The sequence below is a fragment of the Hylobates moloch genome, unplaced genomic scaffold (genome assembly GCF_009828535.3).
Source record: "Hylobates moloch isolate HMO894 unplaced genomic scaffold, HMol_V3 SCAFFOLD_9, whole genome shotgun sequence".
Lineage (NCBI taxonomy): Eukaryota > Metazoa > Chordata > Mammalia > Primates > Hylobatidae > Hylobates > Hylobates moloch.
This window is the reverse complement of record NW_026652284.1, coordinates 70,114,646-70,135,502: the sequence shown is the minus strand read 5'-3', so window position 1 is coordinate 70,135,502 and position 20,857 is coordinate 70,114,646. Positions and strand designations below refer to the sequence as shown.

General features: G+C 37.6%; 1 protein-coding gene across 7 annotated transcripts in view; it reads left to right on the top strand.

Annotated features, from left to right (window-relative positions):
* The first annotated feature begins 492 nt into the window (after positions 1-492).
* The window catches only part of NBN (nibrin), a 56,660-nt gene continuing 36,295 nt past the window's right edge, over positions 493-20,857 (top strand). For 5 of the 7 annotated variants that reach the window (XM_032760006.2, XM_058444341.1, XM_032760005.2 and 2 more), the window contains exons 1-7: positions 493-658; positions 2,347-2,480; positions 3,661-3,809; positions 4,288-4,447; positions 6,855-6,958; positions 14,194-14,311; positions 14,928-15,121. In XM_032760006.2, the coding sequence (XP_032615897.1) occupies positions 622-658; positions 2,347-2,480; positions 3,661-3,809; positions 4,288-4,447; positions 6,855-6,958; positions 14,194-14,311; positions 14,928-15,121 (896 nt within the window). In that variant the 5' untranslated portion in view covers positions 493-621. Of the gene's footprint in view, positions 659-1,016; positions 1,326-1,919; positions 1,973-2,346; positions 2,481-3,660; positions 3,810-4,287; positions 4,448-6,854; positions 6,959-14,193; positions 14,312-14,927; positions 15,122-20,857 lie in introns of those variants that run through there. The other 2 variants (XM_058444340.1, XM_058444342.1) reach the window with 2 other exon arrangements.

The following is a 20,857-nucleotide window of genomic DNA, read 5'->3' as shown; positions in this document are numbered from 1 at the left end:
GAGGAGAGCTTGAACCAGCCTGAGACAGGTGGAAGTGGAAAGGAAGGGTATTAAATACAGGAGACTGTCCAGTATTTAGCATGTGATTAGCTGAAAGTGTGGCATTATGAAATAAAGACGTTAGGACAAGTTGATCTGAACTTAGAAAAGAGTAAAAATAATGAATTTACTTCGAGGTGACATCCTTATCTTCATCATTATCACCATCACTAGAATCCAAAGGAACACCTGCAATTTAAGAAACTGCAAGTGCACGAAACTACATAACTGGTCAGTATTTTAATGCACTTAATTAAAAATTTTCCTTATGTTGCTTTGGAGTTTTTAAAATTCTTTTCGTTCATAATCAGGAAAGGTAGTAACCTTACATTCAGCGACACCTTAGAAACATACCCTTTTAACGCAGCACATTTCAATACAGATTGTGCTGTTCCTTTTCTAACCACCAGGTGGCGGCCAAGCGCCCAAGTCGCACTCCCGCCTCATCCAAGGCAGCCTGCGTGGCTCCCGAGAGCGCGCACGTCCCGGAGCCCGTGCCGACCGCAGGCGCTGTATCCGCGCTCGTCTACCAGCCCCGGTTACGCGGTCGCACGCCGGCCACAGCCCGGAGGAGCCGGACCCATGTGGAAACTGCTGCCCGCCGGGATCCCAGCAGGAGGTAAGGGCGGAAGGGAAGCCTCGGGGCCCATTTTCCCGGTAGCGACTGCCTCGGGGGAGGGCCTGCGGGTGATGATTCCTGCGTCGCGTCCGTTCCTGCCCGGGGACGCTGCGGAAGCGATGGCAGAAGCGGCGAGTACGCTGTATGGCAAGCGCGTATTCTTCCCGGGCGACGCGGCGGCTGTGAGGCGGAATTCAGCGCGGGCGGTGGGGGTGATTGCGGCGCCCCCTGGCGGCAGTCCTCCGCGCCCCTCCCTTGACTCCCCCTCCCTCGACTCCCCCTCCCTTCTAGCCTCACCCCCGCGCGGTTGCAGCGCTCGGGCTGGATGGCCTGCGGGTAAGCGGCAGCCGGCGCCTAGTGGGAACCCCTGGCAAGAAGTTAGCATGGGCGGACCACACGGGGGCCACACATGACTTGTGAAGAACTACTGGACAGTTTGGGGAAATGACTACCACGAAAAGGCTTACTTTCAGTTTTGTTTCAGACTCCTTTTCCACAATGTCATCAGAACAACGGGAAAAGTCGATTTTTTCCCCTTCATTTCCAGCGGTGTGAAATGTGATCACATGTAAATTGGTTGCCCGTGGTGGGTGTGAAGGGTCTTGTCCTCGGGAAGTTTACATGATGATTGGCAAAGATCTATGTAGAGACTAAATGGACTGGCAGGGTAAGAGAGTATGGAGACGGCCAAACCAAATAAATTTTATACTGTGAAGACTCACAGGTCAAGGCGTCCCTGGAGACCTGGCTCTCCTGGACTCCCTACTGTTTATCTGCCCTAATCTCCCTACCACTCGGGTAACGAAATTATGCTCCCAGACTCAACTCCGCATGTCTCCAATACATATACTGTTACTCCAACAACTTACGATTTACAGCAATTTTAAAAGAAACTGATAACCCTTTCCCACTGATTGGAGATGCTATCTTTAAGATAAAAACAAAATTTCAAAAAATGTACACGTGCATCTTAGTCTGGATGTTGTTGCATTGGTCTGTGTTGTTTACTCCTGGTCCAGTACCATGCTTTTAGTTTTATGGCATATTTTGCCATCTGGTAGGGCAAGCTCCTATAATATTATTCACATTTTTCCTGATTTTTTTTTTTTTTTGAGACGGAGTCTCACTTTGTCACCGAGGCTGGAGTGCAGCGGCGCTGTGTCGGCTCACTGCAACCTCCATCTCCTGGGTTCAAGCAATTCTCTTGCTTCAGCCTCCCAAGTAGCTGGGATTCCAGGCTTGAGTATCTTTTTTTATAGTTTCCTGATATTTTTGTTTATCAGGTTCCAAACATAATATTGTGATTGTTGCTAGGTAATAAATTAAGTTTTTAAGTTAATTTGAGGGAACACTGACTCCTTTCAGCATTGCTTTCCCTTTAGAAAAATGATGTAGCCTTCTCTATATTTAGATAACCTTTTTTTCTTTTTCTTTTTTTTATTGTATTTTAAATTTTGTTGTTGTTACTCCTGAAACACCATAGTTAGATAACCTTTGGTAGCCTTCAGTGAGGCTTTACTGAAAACACAAGTTTGACATGTGTGAAGTTGACTAACATTTGAATAACTAAAGGTGTTTTATTTAATATTTGTCATACCTATATCATATACACTTACATGTATGTGTGTGTTCATGTACATGTGTATGTGTCTATCAACTTATCTTTTTTTAAAAAAAATTTATCTCAGGAGAACCATACAGACTTTTGACTGGCGTTGAGTACGTTGTTGGAAGGAAAAACTGTGCCATTCTAATTGAAAATGATCAGTCGATCAGCCGAAATCATGCTGTGTTAACTGCTAACTTTTCTGTAACCAACCTGGTATGTTACTAATTTTATTTCACTAGTTTCCAGTAAGGGGGTTGAAATCACAAAATATTCTCTTGGTGTGTATGTGAGACAGAGTTCACAGGATTTGTCATTTTATAGAGCTGTGTAGACTTTTTTAATGTTAACAAAATTAAATACTTATAGTGTGGCAGTGGTACCAGTGGTATTTGTTCATTTTGAGATTTGAAGTTTCTATTTCAGTAATTTACTCTTTGTTTTAGTTAGAAACTCAGAGGAAGTAGGATATATTTATTTTTATTTGCTTACTAAACATTGTTTACTATTAGTTTGGTGCAAAAGTAATTGCTGTTTTTGCCATTAGCAGTAATGTGTTTTTATGTGTCAGTAACTGTGCCAACCCTGGGAATAGAACAATGAACAGACCTTGATGACTCCGGCTCTTAAAGAGGTTATGTAGCTGTGTGGAAACGGGCATTTCTCATATAATACAAGTTTTTGCAATGGGAATTGATTTGTTTTATTAGGGAAATACTTATGCCCCACAGCTCCTTTAAATGGCTTTCAGTTTGTTTTGATCATAATCTTGGGTGATAAAAGTGCTAAAAAAAATACATAAATATCTGTACACATGATAACACTGGTGGTAATAAGAAAGATAAGCCATTATTTTAATCAAAGATTGCTTATATGCGATCTGAATTTGTTCAGTTTTATTTAGGTTTTGTTTCTATTCTTTTAGGTATAGAAAAACATAATTGAAATTTCTACAGAAAAAGTAAAATTGTTACTGTAAGTCAGAAACACTAGCCTATAACCTCGTATTCTCATGGGACTAATTTTACAATGTCGTTTTGATACTGTAAAACAAAAAAAGATCTAGGAATGAAATTGTCATGTTTTAAGTGAAACAGACTGCACCAAAGCAAAATATTCTCAAATGTGTGTGAGGGGTCAGGAGAATCCCCACTGACTTACACAAATAAAGAACATATGTATTCTAGGAGGGGTATTCCTGGGTTAAGAAACTTCCCTAAGGGGAAATATGAATTGTTAGTTGAGTGATCTTCCTCTCAAGGCAACCAAAGCAGTAATTGTCTGCTGTGTTGGGAGGTTAGCCACCTGCCTATTGTCTTTTCTTTTGAAACCTTTTTCTCTGAGAGGTGAATGTACTGAGTGGTAAAAGACTTTAAATTATTTGCTAACTTTTCAGAGTCAAACAGATGAAATCCCTGTATTGACATTAAAAGATAATTCTAAGTATGGTACCTTCGTTAATGAGGAAAAAATGCAGAATGGCTTTTCCCGAGCTTTGAAGTCGGGGGATAGTATTACTTTTGGAGTGTTTGAAAGTAAATTCAGGTAAGACATTTTTAAATTGATATTAAAATGGGCAGCTTTATTTCAGCCAAATCCTAAAGGAAAATGATATTTCTGATTAATGAATTTAAAACAGTATAATTTAGTTCCTGCTTAGCACATTATTGGTCTCTGTGCCACGGGTGGTGAGTGCATTTTGTACATCATGGTGATGAGAGTTTGAGTGGGCCCTGAGGGACTTCATGGGAAATTACATTTCTTCGATTCCTCATTGGTGAAGGTATAATGTTAACTTTTGGTCATTGTTTTTTCATTTGGACTCAAGACTTAGGATTTGATAATTTTCTAGGTTACAAAGCTTAATGATGAGGAATTGATAATTTCAGAGGTTACAAAGGGTAACAATAAATAAAAGTTACGATAACAGTATAGGATGTGAGCTTAAAGTTTTAAAGTACTAAAAGTTGCCATCTCTGCAACTCTGGTACTGTAACTTTATTTAACTTATTCTCATTTACAGAATAGAGTATGAGCCTTTGGTGGCATGCTCTTCTTGTTTAGATGTCTCTGGGAAAACTGCTTTAAATCAAGCTATATTGCAACTTGGAGGATTTACTGTAAACAATTGGACAGAAGAATGCACTCACCTTGTCATGGTATCAGTGAAAGTTACCATTAAAGTAGGTTGAATGTCTTGTTCTTATGTTAAAATAAGTTATTTGAATTTAAGCTTACCCACTATACACAGATTTTTATTTTAATTACTTTAAAACTATCAGAACTGTTAGTTGTAGGTTTATATATACCCACTCCATCCCTTTGTATACCATTTAGGCTTGAGTGGCTTTTCAGATAAGCTGTTTATTATCTGAGACAAGCCAAAAGCAACTAAAATTATATTTCAGATTTTGTTTGGCATTTTAAAAAGTGATTCTGTTGTTCTTCCACCAAGAAGGTTATGACAGTGCATAGTTTGTGTTTTCAGTCTTAAAGCAACGCAACTAGAGATTAACTGCCAGTCTTCAAAGTTAGCATCTCATGTCTCTTTTATCAAGTTGTCTTCCCCTAGTCTCCAGGTGATTCATCTCCTTTTAAACAGGTTGACCTATAGATTTGTGGGATCCTTTTAGGTTAATATTTATAGTAAAAAGCCACAAATATTTAGATTCCTTTATTAAAAATCCTTTAGTATTTAATATAATTAAACTAGAATTATGTTTTATAGCTAAAGAGTTATCATGGAGAAAGGCTTGCCGCTCAGCTGGAACTCAACTTGTACTTTGGTGGGGTTGTCTGTAATCAAGGGTTTTTTTATTTTTGCAAGTTTATGAAATTGGTTTTATAAATTCAGCAGTGTGATTAGCCCCAGAGTACTAATATATGCATATAAACTCTCAAATAGTAGATTTACAAATCAAAGTGTCCATTTATGGTTTTCGGTAGGGATGCACCTTTACCAGAATATTTAAGTGCAGGCCCTAGCACAGTCCTCTTTAAGATATTACTTAAGAAATAGAGTAGGTAATCATACACTAGCTTGGTTGGTGTGAAATACGATCAAAGGTAGTTAAATTGTCTTGAGAGATATTTTACTACGTCTGTGACAGACCTGGACACTTCCAGCGAGTGGGTGCTGATGACCACCTTGTGAATTACTCCATTACTCACACCAACATGGTTTACAGAGTAATTTGTTAAAAAAAATTCCTGATCATTCATATGCCAAAATAGAAAACCTTGTTGTTATATTATTTTTTTGGTAAATTTTCTGAAAGTACAGTTAGCTTATATTTTTTAAATCATCGAATGTTAGAGCCAAAAAGGAACTTAAAAGACCGTTTATTCTTACTATTAGCTACTTAAAAAAACAACAAGAACAACAACAAAAAAGCCTTCAGTTCAACTTTTATCTTCTGAAGTGTAAACTGAGGCATGGACCAATTAATTTCCCAAGTCACATGTGTTAGAGTTTACTCAATACAGTGTTAATTTGCACATTACTGGTTCATGCTAATTTATTTCTTTCACTTTGGAAGGTAGTATCTTTCAGGTTCCATTATTGAGAGACACTCTAAATCTGCTTGCCACTATTTAGACAATAAAATACTCTGTGTTATTGAAAGCATATTTATGGCTGGATGCAGTGGCTTGCGTCTGTAATCCCAGCACCTTGGGAGGCCAAGGCAGGAGGATTGCTTGAGCCCAGGAATTTGAGACCAGCCTGGGCAACATAGTGACACTCCATCTCTACAAAAAATTTTTTAAATTAGCTGGGTATGGTGGCATGTGCCTATAGTCCCAGCTACTCAGGAGGCTGAGACAGGAGGATCGCGTGAGCCCAGGAGGTTGAGGCTGCAGTGAACCAGGATCGCGCCACTGCAGTCCAGCCTGGACAATAGAGCGAGACTCTGTCTCAAAAATAAATAAAGCATATTTATATTATTCTGAATCTTATTTTCATTGCCCACTGTAGCATTTTCTAATGTTTGTCATATTTTTTGGATGTATCATATTTGAGGCTTATAGCTTAATTCACATGTGAGTTTAAGTTTCTTTTTTTCCACTTTATATGTACTTATTTTGTGTTTTACCAAAAATTATTTCTTTATTTACTTTCTCAAAAAGGCTTTATTGAATAGTTACAATCTTTTTGAAAGACAATTAGTCTAAAAATAGCTCATGTTCCTCTCCTAATATTGTCTTCCCTGCAGCAGATATGTTACATTTCCTCAATTCTGAAATATATTTTTAACATTTTAATGTCTTCGAAAGTGGAATGCATTTTAAAATTGACTTTTATTTTATGTTGTTCCACCCCTTCCAAAAAAGCAGTTTTAAAAATTAGTATTGTAATTGGTGACTTCTTATAATTGAGTGATTGTATTGTGATTTATGCTCTAAAATAATGCAGTGACCAAAGACCGACTTCTATTTTATAGATTGTGGCTTCCTTATAAATTTAGAGAGATGAAAGGGAAAACATTTTTTATGGATGTAAACAGCCTCTTTGTAGTTTATAACTTAAAACTTTTCTTTAAAAAATGCTAGCATGTGAATATACATATTCACATGTTTTCTTCATTTTAGACAATATGTGCACTCATTTGTGGACGTCCAATTGTAAAGCCAGAATATTTTGCTGAATTCCTGAAAGCAGTTGAGTCCAAGAAGCAGCCTCCACAAATTGAAAGGTATATTATGTATTTTAAATATAACAAGATGTCACTTGTAATATATGATAGCATTGATTTTTATTTAGGTTAATTCCCTCTTTAATGCTTGTTTCAGGAGGTAATAGTTGCTGTGTTATAGTTCAGTATTGTTAATGGAAGGTTTTTTGTTAGTATGTAAAGAAAGAGTTCCCCAAATTTCTTTGTTGGCTATTCTGTATCTCTGAAACAAATGTTAAATATGTGCTAATATTTAAAGAAAAAAATGGAAAGACAGTAAATGGCACTGAGGTATGGTCAGAAGAGCAATATGTCAGTTCCAGGCATCATGCCACACTTAGCTCTGGAATTGTGTGGTGCAGCAGCCCTCTTTGGGAGCCACATAGTCCAGAATATTAACAGCACTGTAGCTTTGGGAATGGAGCTCAGTTTTTCTGAGCTCCAGTTACTCATTGCAAAATTGAGACTAATACCTACCTAGCTGGGTTAAAAAGTCAGGAAACAACAGATGCTGGCGAGGCTGTGGAGAAATAAGAACGCTTTTACACTGTTGGTTGGGTATACCTTAGTTCAACCATTGTGGAAGACAGTGTGGTGATTCCTTAAGGATCTAGAACCAGAAATACCAATTGACCCAGCAATCCCATTACTGGGTATATACCCAAAGGATTAAAAATCATTCCACTGTAAAGACACATGCACACATATGTTTATTGCAGCACTATTAACAACAGCAAAGACTTGGAACCAACCCAAATGCCCATCAATGATAGACTGGGTATATATCCATACCCTTGCACATATACACCATGGAATAGTATGCAGCCATAAAAAAGGAGTTCATGTCTTTTGCAGGGACATGGATGAAGCTGGAAACCATCATTCTCAGCAAACTGACACAGGAACAGAAAACCAAACACCATATGTTCTCACTCATAAGTGGGAGTTGAACAATGAGAACACATGGCCACAGGGAGGGGAGCATCACATACCGGGGCCTGTTGGCGGGTGGGGGACAAGGGGAGGAGAGCATTAGGACAAATACCTAATGCATGTGGGTCTTTAAACCTAGATGACAGGTTGATAGGTGCAGCAGACCACCATGGCACTTGTATACCTATGTAACAAATCTGCATGTTCTGCACATGTATCCCAGAACTTGAAGTAACATTAAAAAAAAATTTAAATGTTATGCCAGTTAGGAATTTTATTACTAATTTTAATCTATTTTGAGCTGCTATAAGCTATTTGGCTTAATGGTAGTTTTTTAGGGACTGTTTATACCTGATAACAGCTGTCTGCTTTTAAAAGTAACCAAAAATCAGGTTTTTCTCTTTGTTTGTAATTTTTATCTGGGAATTTTTTTGTATTTTATGCTCCAGTTGGCAGATAATGTGATATATTTGGACTCTGGAAAAATATACTCAGATTTTAAAATAGAGGATTCTTAACATTTTTTGAGTCCAAGACCCCTGAATATGTGCCAGGTCTGACCTGCAGACCCTGACCCAGCGACAGATGAACAAATGCACTCAAACACAGGTATCCAGTGAAAGAGCGAGCTAGGGGGCTGGGCCACCCACAGACACCGAGGAGGGTGCTGTAAAGAGTTAGCAGCCGCGGCCCGGACTAGCTGTTGCTGTGGTCATTTATTCAGTATAGATTTAATGACAAAGGCTTTGAGTCAACACACTTGTGGATAATTAACATGGTTCCCCTCCCCGGAGAGAGCAGTCCTACAAATGATTAAAGGCCAGATTCTGAGCTAAGTAACTTATCTAGATCAGTTTCTTAACATCCCTTGTTATCTAACCTAAGCTTTCAGGCACCATATAAAAGAATCTGGCTGCCTTCAGCGAAATCCTATTCCAAAACTGATGTAAAACCTTCTGGCCTTCCAAGGTTTGTATCTTTCTACATTTTTTCCCACCACCCTGACTGAACTCCCACAAATATGAAAGCAGGCCAGCCCTGGTGGCTCACTCCTGTAATCCTAGCACTTCGGGAGGCCAACATAGGCGGATCACTTGGAGTCAGGAGTTTGAGACCAGCGGGACCAACATGGTGATACCCTGTCTCTACTAAAAATACAAAATTAGCTGGGTGTGGTGGCATGTGCCTGTAATCCCAGCTACTTGGAAGACTGAGGCGTAAGAATCCCTTGAATCCTTGAATCCAGGAAGTGGAGGTTGCAGTAAGCCGAGATCCCACCACTGCACTCCAGCCTGGGTGACTCAAAAAAAGAAACAAAAAAAAAGATGAAAGCACTGGTCTTACCTCAAGAAACTTCACCAACGTAACTACAAACTTCCATAGTATTTTAACAGAATCACATTTTTCCCTGAAGCCTCTTGATAAACCTCCCTGAGGAAGTACATAAATCTTGTAAATAATGACTCTAGCTACAAATAATGAACTATTCTTAATTCTAGATCATACTTGAGGGTAGAGGAGTCTGATAAGTTTTCACTACTAGTAGATATATTTCGTGGTCTTGGAGTTTTTAGAATTATTCGTTGATTCCTCTTTTTGTTCACATTGTCAGTTGTGTTTAACCTAAGGTTGTTTTTGACCAAGTTCAACATAATTTTTTTCTAGATTCAATTTTTGATTGTATCAATGTACATGACGACTATACAACATCCCTACCATAAGATTGTTGAATACCTCCTAATTCGGTGTTAACTAGGGCAGGTTATTTATCCTATTAACACATATTTGATGATGGCAATTGATAATACAATTTTAAAATATATTTAGTTATTTGCCTTAATAGAGTCCTATACCTATCTGGAGCCATTTTGATGTGCTTGTTGAAGGCTCATTTGTCTGAGTACTCAATTAACAGAAAAAAGATCAATTTATAAACATTAGTAGAAGGAATGGGTTACGAAAAGGATATGAAATAAATTGTGGTGACTCCTTTGATTACATAAGTACCTCTAATGTTCCAAAAAAGCATGACTGCTAGTCCTGGATTTAAATTAGGAGGCATACTATAATATTTTTTCCAATAAAATGTACAGTCCTATTTAGTACAGCTATGTCTGCATCTTTGCACTGTTACCAAGAAACAGGATATGACGGTTATAACTTCATGTACATGAAATGATTTGCAATATCTCATTTTCCTTGACTGTCATCAAAGTAGTGAAGTAGATGAAGTCATTTTTAGAAGAATACATTTAAAAGGAGTGTTTAATTTCAATAATCTGTGCTCTAATAGAGGAGATTTATATGTCTAAATGTAAGGAGATTATCCCCTAGAAAGGAGGGGGAGTTGGCTTTTATTTGAGTTTTACAAAGTGTCTCATGTTGTAGGATGGTGTACTAATTATTTCAAACAACAAGTATTGTTTTAGTGAGACACTCTTGAGAGATGGAGTCCTCCATGGGTCCCTTGCATTCATAAACAATTTGCTGAATAGGCCAAGAATGCAAAGCCTTGACCCTCGTTTACACAGACCATTTCTCAAGGGTATGTTTGCAGTGAGAAACCTCGAGGGATGAGGTAATGTTTCCTTCCTGTGACAAAATGTAGGCTCGCTTAAAGCTTGTTATAATACCGGTGGTTTCCCAAGTTCAGTGTTCCTCTCTCCTGTAACACACACCACTGTATGTACCTTTCACTGTATGTGCCCTCTATGTCTTCCCTATGGGACTTGGTCAGAGAGGAGACCTGCAGCAAACATACTGGAGCTCATGCTGCATGCTTTGCTGTGACTCAGGAGTGTTTGTCTTCTGCCAGCATCCATGAAACAGGAACAGGTTAACTTACCAGCTGGTAATCAAATCTCAGACCCAGCAGACAACATTGGCCTGAAATAATCTCAGTAAATGAAAGTTTGACAGTTTAGGAAGCTTACAGAAGTCGCCTTACATAGTTCATTTAAATCGAAGGCAAGAAATATGACTAGTATTAGTAATTTTTTTCAGGAGATGGAACCTCACATTTGCAAATTGTGGATGTCACTGTAGTCTAGCCTTTTGAAGATCACCAAAAAAAAAAAAAAAAAGCCATATAGTAAATGGTTCTAGAAATTATGAACATATGCCTGCAGGACTAATGAAATAGCTGTCCAGATATTGGACAAATAAATATGTGTGGCTTGGGTTACAGTTTCTAGAGCCAGAATTATACATGGATTCAGAAAAATTCTATATTTGCAAAATCTTCATACAGAAGTGAAAATGATATACTGTAGGTTAGATGAAATTTATTGAAGATCATGTAAAGATTTAAATAGAAAATGTGAATGGGAAAAAGCAAAATTTCTAGATTAATATCATTTTATAGAATGTATGATTCATAATATGTACCAGTTACTATGTAATAAAACATAATTATTTGTAGCTCTTGAAGTTTCTGTATAAAGGAACCCAAAACATTTTAATTTTTTAATGATAGAAATTGGAGGTCACTTTATATTTGTAGTATCGTTATATTCAGTCAATATGCCTCTAGCCTAGGTCTCTGACAGGTTACTTTCCTATTTTCTAGTTTTTGTACTAGTTTATTAAATTGCTAGAGTGTCAGAAATGCTTTAAAACTTCTAGAATGTAATGCTTCAGAAATAATGATTTTTAATGATCTCTTCACATTCATCACTAGTCTCTTCTTTCTTGTTCTCATCATTACACTGGTAAAGAGAAAAAGGCTTATGTAGGTATTTGAAGTTCTAGAACATAGTGTTTTTTAATCACTGTATTATCAATTATGTATGTATGAATGTGTCTATCATATATCAAATGTATGTATTACTAAGAATAACCCATGTTGGAGTCATAGCCGGCATTTGGTTAGCTTCTAGATAATACAGTTTTGTATTTTTTTGTTCAAGATTGATCTTACCAAGTATTGGGGCTCAAATTTATCAGTGTTCTCAAAACAAAACCAAAATACATTGTTCAAGTTCTAGAATTTTAATACTTAAATCTATACTTGAGGGAATTGAAGGATGTTTATACTTTGTATTCACTTTTAAATTATTAGGTTGAATTTTTATTTATGTTTTGTAATGTCAGTTTATTTCTAAATATGTATTGAATGCCTACAGTGAAGCAGGCAAGATAGACTTGAGGATATAATCATGAGCCAAAAAATGTTACAGTTTCTGCCCTCATGGCATTTAGTGGAGGAGCCAGCTGTTAAAGAATCACACTAATAAAGTTAGAACTCTGGTAGAGCCATTAGAGAGGCCTAACAGGCTACCATACACATATGTTTAAGAACCTGGCTCAAACTTCATTGAACTAAGCTGCAGTTAGCTGCTCCCTGGCTACTGTAAACTGTTATCTATGGCATAATTAAGAATGAATAATATAAAGCTATAGATAATTTAAAAATCATTCAACTTTAGTGTTTTGGGAAAGCAGGAAGAATCTCACATCTACTCAGTCATAGTTTTATAGTCATGTATGACTATAACACACAGTCATATGTGTTAAACATTTCCTTACCGTTTTTGTCTGTAACTGGCTCTGTAATCTGTCCTAGTGTTGTTACATTATTGTGTGGACTAATTGGTAAACTAGTTATTTGTATATAAGTAAAGTGTTAGTTGGCGTTTACACTAAAAAAGAAGTGTAAGTTATGGGGGAATATTTATTAAGGGATAAAGGATAAAGATTCAGGCCGGGCGCGGTGGCTCACGCTTGTGATCCCAGCACTTTGGGAGGCTGAGGCGGGCAGATCACGAGGTCAGGAGATCTAGACCACGGTGAAACCCCATCTCTACTAAAAATACAAAAAATTAGCCGGCCGTGGTGGCGGACGCCTGTAGTCCCAGCTACTTGGAGAGGCTGAGGCAGGAGAATGGCGTGAACCTGGGAGGCGGAGCTTGCAGTGAGCCGAGATTGCGCCACTGCACTCCAGCCTGGGTGACAGAGCGAGACTCCGTCTCAAAAAAAAAAAAAAAAAAAAAAAAGGATTCAAAGAGATATTAAAATTGATCCTTTTTATGTGTCCGAATGTCTACTAACTTTCCAGTGCTCTTATTGTAGATTTAGTTTTTGTTAACAGTTAAAGTAGTTTCCACTGTTCTCTGTATATTTTAAAAGTAAAATAAATAGAATTTTGAAGTTGGTTGTTTAGAAAAATCAGAACTAACGCGGTGGCCTGCATTCTGTCCTGCGAAGTGAGTCTGCTCTTGCCTGCAGATAACTCATTTGAGATTGCAGCTTCCAGAAATCATTATAAAATAGACTTACAGCATCTATTGTAGTGAAATTAAAATACATGCATCAGTTATCAAAAAAATTTTAAAGTATCATAACTCTTCAATCATAACTTAGCTTTACTTTATGAAATATGTATGTTTCCAAGGAGAAGTCGAGGGGAAAGATGTAATTAGTTCTAAAGTGCTGGATGGTGACTCTTAATGACTGCAGTGTTTTTACCATGTTGGATGTTGATCTCTGCAGATAGTTAACTCTTGATTTGTGACCGATCGTCCAGGTTGAGAATTTCTCCCTCCCTACATTATCCCCTTATCATCGTCATCATGGGTTAGTAATTTTTACTGAAAGGAAGAGAGACAAGTTGAAATGCTGGTCAGTTATGAACAGCTGTAGCAAAAGATCTGATTATACAGGAAGTTGAAACTCTAGACTGATGAGAGGCTTAAGAATTATCTGTTGATATTTCTCTATTTCTTATTTTCCTTTATTTTCATGGATGATTAAGATGTTCTTATAGCATTAAATTGAAGAGCTAAAACATTATATTCTTTAGTCTTGTTTTGGAAATTTTATTTAAACTGAGTAAATAATGTAAGTTTAAAAATTTCCTGAACTTCTTCAAAGAGATCTCTAACAAAACACTCATAATAGATTGAGCTAGTAGAATTGAAACGTGAGCGTTTTAATAGATGTTGGCTCCTAAGTAAACACAAGATGCTAATAGAATTTGATCTTTATGGATGATGTTTCTCTCAAACTTTTGTAATTCAGATACCTTGTTTGAGTCATGTGTGTTTAATGTTCATCTTACTATGATCGTCTACCTTGGATTATTTATTTTGAGATATTAATGATCAATTCTAGCTCTTCTTTGTGTCACCTGCCACCATATTTCTAGAAAACGCAATTAGATGCTTTTTGTCATTTTGTCCCAGATAAAATTCTTACTTAAAAAAAAATACTATAAAGGTATTATGGAAATTACGCCTTTTGAGTGTCAGATAGTCACTCCATTTACAAATTTAATAGCAAACATAGTAGTATATAGTTAGAATATACTTTAATTATTTTTACAGCTTTTACCCACCTCTTGATGAACCGTCTATTGGAAGTAAAAATGTTGATCTGTCAGCACGACAGGAAAGAAAACAAATCTTCAAAGGGAAAACATTTATATTTTTGAATGCCAAACAGGTAATTATGTTATAAGCTAAATTTTCCTAAAGAATACATTACAAACTAGGATACATTATTAACTCTTATCAGTAGTTGTTAATGTATTTCATTTTAGGATTTTGTGTAAAAGTGTGAAGTAGAATAAAAAACAGCCCAGGCACCAGACCTGCCCAGTGATCATGGCTGTGATTACAGGGTTTCTTAAAATCTGTGATAACTGGCCTATTCATAAATATGCAAGTGAGGAGGACAGGAAACTTAGTTTTAACTTCCTTAGTTAGTAAGCTAAACCTCCTTAGTTAGTAAGCCAACTAAAGAAGTTAAATCTGTGGAATATGTTCTGTGTGCCAAAATGGGGTTTCCAAGTGTTGTAGTGGAGAAATGCAGATAAGCCCACAGTTAGAGTGCTGTTAGGAAGTGTGATGAGGAACCACAGAGAGTGTAACAGTTCCAGGGCTGCAGAGACCTGTTGAACTAGGGACTTTCTCAAAGTGGAAGCTGAAATTACCTACTCAAGAAGTAGCACCAAGTCTTCTTGAATTGTACTTTTATGTTTCCCAAATCAAATTCTTATAAGAATGTGTTCAAGAAATTATTACATTTTACTTTTAAAAATGTTTCCTTCCATTTTTAGCATAAGAAATTGAGTTCTGCAGTTGTCTTTGGAGGTGGGGAAGCTAGGTTGATAACAGAAGAGAATGAAGAAGAACGTAATTTCTTTTTGGCTCCGGGAACGTGTGTTGTTGATACAGGAATAACAAATTCACAGACCTTAATTCCTGACTGTCAGAAGAAATGGATTCAGTCAATAATGGATATGCTCCAAAGGTATAGGATTATTCTTTATTAGTAAAAAACTGCAAGTAGGAGATTTTATGTTTAACCTTTTTTGTTGCTTTTCACCTAACAATGTAAAAGTAGATACAAGAATTTTTTTTTTTTTTTTTTTTGAGACGGGGTCTTGCTCTTGTTGCCCAGGCTGGAGTACAGCAGCGCGATCTCGGCTCACTGCAACTTCTGCCTCCTGGGTTCAAGCTATTCTCCTGCCTTAGTCTCCTGAGTAGCTGGGATTACAGGCACTCACCACCACGCCCCACTAATTTTTGTACTTTTAGTAGAGATAGGGTTTCGCCATGTTGGCCAGGCTGGTCTTGAACTCCCGACCTCAGGTGATCCTTCTGCCTCGGGCTCCCAAAGGGCTGGGATTACAGGTATGAGCCACCACGCCTGGCCTATTTTTTGTTTTTTTTGAGACAGGGTCTTGCTCTGTTGTCCAGGCTGGAGTGCAGTGGCACAATCTTAGCTCACTGCAACCTCTGCCTTCTGGGTTCAAACGATCCTCTGCCTCAGCCACCCTAGTAGCTGGGACTACAGGTATGTACCACCACACCCAGCTAATTTTTGTATTTTTAGTAGAGACGGGGTTTCAACATGTTGGTGGGGCTGGTCTCAAACTCCGGCCCTCAGATGATCCACCCACCCCGGCCTCCCAAAGTGCTGGGATTACAGGCGTGAGCTACTGTGCCTGGCCGATAGAAGTTGTAATTCATAAAAGGTTTTATAGTGTAGTAGACGTGAAAATTAATTGTAACTTGGTATATTAGATATAGAATATCTTTATTCATGACATTTTTACTCAAAAATATTTTATGCTTTTTTGTTACTTTAATGGAATTTGTAGAATTTACCTCTGTAAATTAACAAAGTAGTGTTAAGTTTTTCTACAGAATATGTTGCATTTGAGAAAGCTAAAACTCAAAGGTAAAAGGTTTTCTGCAGTTACCTAGCGTTGAAATGTATTTGCCCTTTGATGGTTATTACCCATTAGAAAGACATATAAACATTTCTATCCTTATATAGGCTATTATGGGAAAGCAGAAAAAAAGTCGGATAGGTTGAAATGATGTTTGTAGTGTGGAGGGAGATTGTAAAAGAGCTAACTGAAGGATTTTTCTTAGACCTTAATTTGCATTAATAATCTTAGCATTGTTGAAGCCAGTAAGTATTGTAGAAATATCAGGCTTGGCAGTCTTCTGACTAAATTGCTCTTCATGTGGCAAAAAGTAGGTGAGGCCTAAAGTGTTTATATGTCTGAAAAGTCCACACCCAGCTTCCTACAAAAGATTCATTTTTCCTGTCCCAGGAGTCCTTCTGACCATGGAGGGATTTTCTTTTTTTCTCTTATGGGCTTTCTGAAATAAAAAGTAAAATTTTACTCATCTATCCTATAAATATTTTACTTGAGATGTATTAACTACTGTAAAAAAGAAGATATACTGTATAACAAAAATACTATCTTACTACTACAATACAAATTTACTGTAATTCCATTGTGTTTTCGGCACTGGTAATATAAAGAAAAACAAGATAGTCACGGTCCGTGCCATCACTGGAGCTTACTGTCTAGAGGGAGAAACAGAGAAAGACAAGTAAACAAATCATTCCACGTGTATATAAAGGAAGCAGTAACCCGGCAGTGGGGAAGAAGCTTATTCTAAACAGAGAAGGCCTCTTTTAGGCAATGGCTTACCTATGACCAGTTTTTCAAAGAGCCAGACAAAGAATGTGCCAGGCAGAGCAACAGCAGTAATACATTAAAAAAAAAAAAATTATCCTACATAGCAGGTCCTGGCCTAAGAATTTATGTATGTGTAAACATTTAATCCTCAACCTATATATTATTTACTGTTGTGGTCCTCACTGTGCAGATGAGGGAACTGAGGCAGAAGGGGGTTTGCATATAGCAGAAGCAGTGAGCAGGGTGGCCAGGATGTGAGCCCAGGCAGTTGGATTCTGGACTCCAGGCTCTTTACTTTCAGCATATATTGACACCCTGAGTTAAAAAAAAGTAGCCGGAGTACCAGGCTAGCTCAGACGCTGGTGCCTTGATCATGAGGTGACATTTGGCCCCTGTTACAATATGGTTGTTTGGGTTTTTGGAGGGGGGATGTTGAGACATGGTTGCACTCCAGGCTAGAGTGCAATGGTGTGATCTTGGCTCACTGCAGCCTCCACTTCCCAGGCTCAAGCAATTCTCCTGCCTCAGCCTCCCAAGTAGCTGGGACTACAGGCGCACTCCACCACGCTGCTGCTAATTTCTTTATTTCTTGTAGAGACTGAGTTTTGCCATGTTGCCCAGGCTGGTCTTGAACTCCTGAGCTCAAGTGATCTGCCTGCCTCAGCCTCCCAAAGTGCTGGCATTATAGGTGTGAGCCACTGCATCTGTCCACAATATGTTTTTTGGAGGGCATGCAGTATTATATTTTGAGAAAGACTGTCACTTAAAATAATACCTGTTAACTTAGTTCAAGCAAATGAAGGAGCAATTATATGAAGCAGAGTGGCCAGTAAAGCCAGCTGTTGACTGAACTTCAACAGGGCAACATTGTGATTGGTGATTGCCATGGCTGTATTGATTAGATGTCAGAAGTGAGTATAGGAAATCTGTGGTAAAGATTAAGTGTCTTCTGGAGAAGATTAGAAGTCTAGGGGAACAATACAACCCTGATTTTTGTTCTTGCTGGTACCTTTTTCCGGTATCTCAGCTCAATTTTGGTAACTCTTCCTGTTATTAATTATTTTCTCTTTATTATCTCCTGCTTTTCCTTCTTTCCTGACCTGTTCCCCAGCCTTGCATAGAATTGGATGAATCATAATCCTTGGTCCATGACACATGCTCATCATTGTTCTATGCATAATACACATTTATTTTGTTCACCAATTATTTAATTAGTTATTTTTCAGACAGTAAGTGTCTGAAAAAATCTGTCATCTAAAATACCAGCCAGATCTTTGAAAATAACTTACATGGTTACCCCTAGCCCAGTTTTCTCCTGTGTGAAATAACTATCATCCAGAATCCAGTTTACAGTTGTGGGTGGCCAGAGCCTATTCAGCAGCTCAGGGTACAAGGTGGGAACCAACCTTGGATAGGACACTATTCCTTTGGAGGGCACACTGACACACCCATCCACAGTCACCCAGTCTGGGACAATTTGGACACACCAATTCACCTAATGTGCACATCTTTGGAATGTGGTAGTAAAGCAGAGTACACACAAAAAACCCACACAGACACTGGGGGAGAGTGCAAATCCCACACAGACAGCGGCCCTGGTTAGGAATCAGTCTTTTTCTTGCCGATGTCATAATGAAATGACAATGAATGAAATGATGTTACTCGAGGACCTGCTGTATAGTAAAAATCTTTTCTCTTTTAGTCAGTGCTTTAAAGATACTCACCTGTGTTTTTTACTAGTATTTTGATACCATCTTTTGTTTTTGACATTTGTTTTTAACTTATCTGGAATTCTGTTTTATACCAAAGTTACATACATGCACTTCTGTGTATTTGACTTTATTCTTTTTTATTCATCAGTCTGCCTTTCTTTGTACCAATACTACATTGTCTTAATTAGTATAACTTCCATGAAGTCCTCCTAGCTGGTAGAACAAATCTTTTTTTGCTCTTCTTCGGAAGCATCCTGGCTATTCTTGGCCCTTTATTTTTTCATTTACATTTAGAATCATCTTTTGTTAAAGTTTGTTTGGATTTTCATTAGGAAGTGCATTGAATCTACAAGGCAACTTGATAATTAACAATTTATGTAAATTTTAATTGTTTTTATCCTTGAATGTGGTATCTCCATTTATTTAGGTTTTCTTGAAATCTCTTAATAGAATTTTATGTTTTCTGTAGAGAGATCTTGAATATCTTACTGTATTTATTCCTAGCTAGTACATATTCTCTGATATTGTTATAAATGAATGATATTGTCACTTTAATTACTTTTTCTGGTTCACTACTGCTATAAAGGAATTAAGCTGACATTCAGATATTCATCTTATATCCAGCCATCTTGCCAGACTCCTCTGTTTCATAATAATTTATCTATAGTCTTTTCCATAAATCATATCATGTGTAAGGAATGTTTCCATTCTCCTTTCTAATCGTTATTTCTCTGATACCTCTTTTTTCTGTCTCTTTGTTCCATACCAACTGGGACCTCCAGAGCAGTATTGAATAGAAGTGGTGAAAATGGCCACATTTATCCCACTATTGACTTTAAAATAAATGCTTCCAGTGTTTCTCCATTCAGGGTGATGTAATTTCTGTAGAGCATTATTAAATATGTATTAAAACATTTCTATTTTATGTAACCATTCTTTGTAACTAATTCACATAGTATAATTTATAGTTGCAAAAGTTAGTAGAGTAATAAAATACCAGTTCTGAATTACCTAAATTATAGGTAGCTATATGTGATCACTTGATTATAAAGCTTTTATAAATTTTATTTTTTATTCTGATACTTTAATTGCACATATAACTGAATCCTATTTAAGTAAGCTCAGTACACACAAAAAGACACATTTAGCATTTCAAAAAGACCTTACAAACTAACCATTTAAAATATCTCGACTGAGCAAAGTGGTTCACGCCTGTAACCCCAGCACTTTGGGAGGCTGAGGAAGGTGGATCACTTGAGGCCAGGAGTTCAAGACCAGCCTGGCCAGCATAGTGAAACCCCATCTCTACTAAAAATACAAAATTTAGCTGGTGTGTTGGTGCGTGCCTGTGGTTCCAGCTCCTTGGGAAGCTCAGGGCACAAGAATTGCCTGAACCTGGGAGGCAGAGGTTGCAGTGAGCCATGGTTGCACCACTGCACTCCAGCCTGGGTGAAAGAGCAAGACTCTGTCTCAAAAAAAAAAAAAAAAAAAAAATCTTTACAATGAGTATTAAAAGACATTTTGTAGTTGTTAAAATTTGAGGTGTAATTTTTATATGGTATTAAATGGTGTGTTTTTGTTTTTATAAAATCAGTCATTGACCTTACAGAACAACGAAAAATAGGTTCACCATAAGATTCCTTTAATGTGAAGATACCTTAATACATGTAAATGTGGCAAAATGATTTGATTTACTAAAAGTTGTAACACATGTATAGATATACCTTAGGTATAGTTCTGTCTGCTTCTCTCCGTCCTTCCTCTCTCACTTCTTTTTTTCTTCTCTTTGAAGTTTCATCTTAGGATCATAGTATCCATAGATTTGTTTGTAAAAGCCTGTGGTGATTTAAAAAAAATTTTTTTTGAGACGAAGTCTCACTCTGTCATCCAGGCTGGAGTGCAGTGGTGCAATCTCAGCTCACTGCAACCTCTACCTCATAAATTCAGGTGATTCTCTTGCCTCAGCCTTTCAAGTAGCTAGAATTACAAGCGTGCACCGCTACACCCAGCTAATTTTTGTATTTTTAGTAGAGACGACGTTTTACCATGTTGGCCAGGCTGGTTCAAACTCCTGACCTCAAATGATCCACCCGCCTCAGCCTCCCAAAGTGCTGGGATTACAGGCGTGAGCCACCATGCCTGGCCATAAAAGCCTGTTCTGTTGTTTAATTTGGGTAGTACTGTTTTCTTTTTATTCCAAAAACTGTAGAATTTTAGAACTGGGAAGATCTATATTCTTTAGCCCCTTATTTTACAGATGAAGTTAACGGAGTTACTAAAAGATGGTGGACTTGTCAACATAACAGCACCCCAGCGAGTAAGTTGTTATAGTAC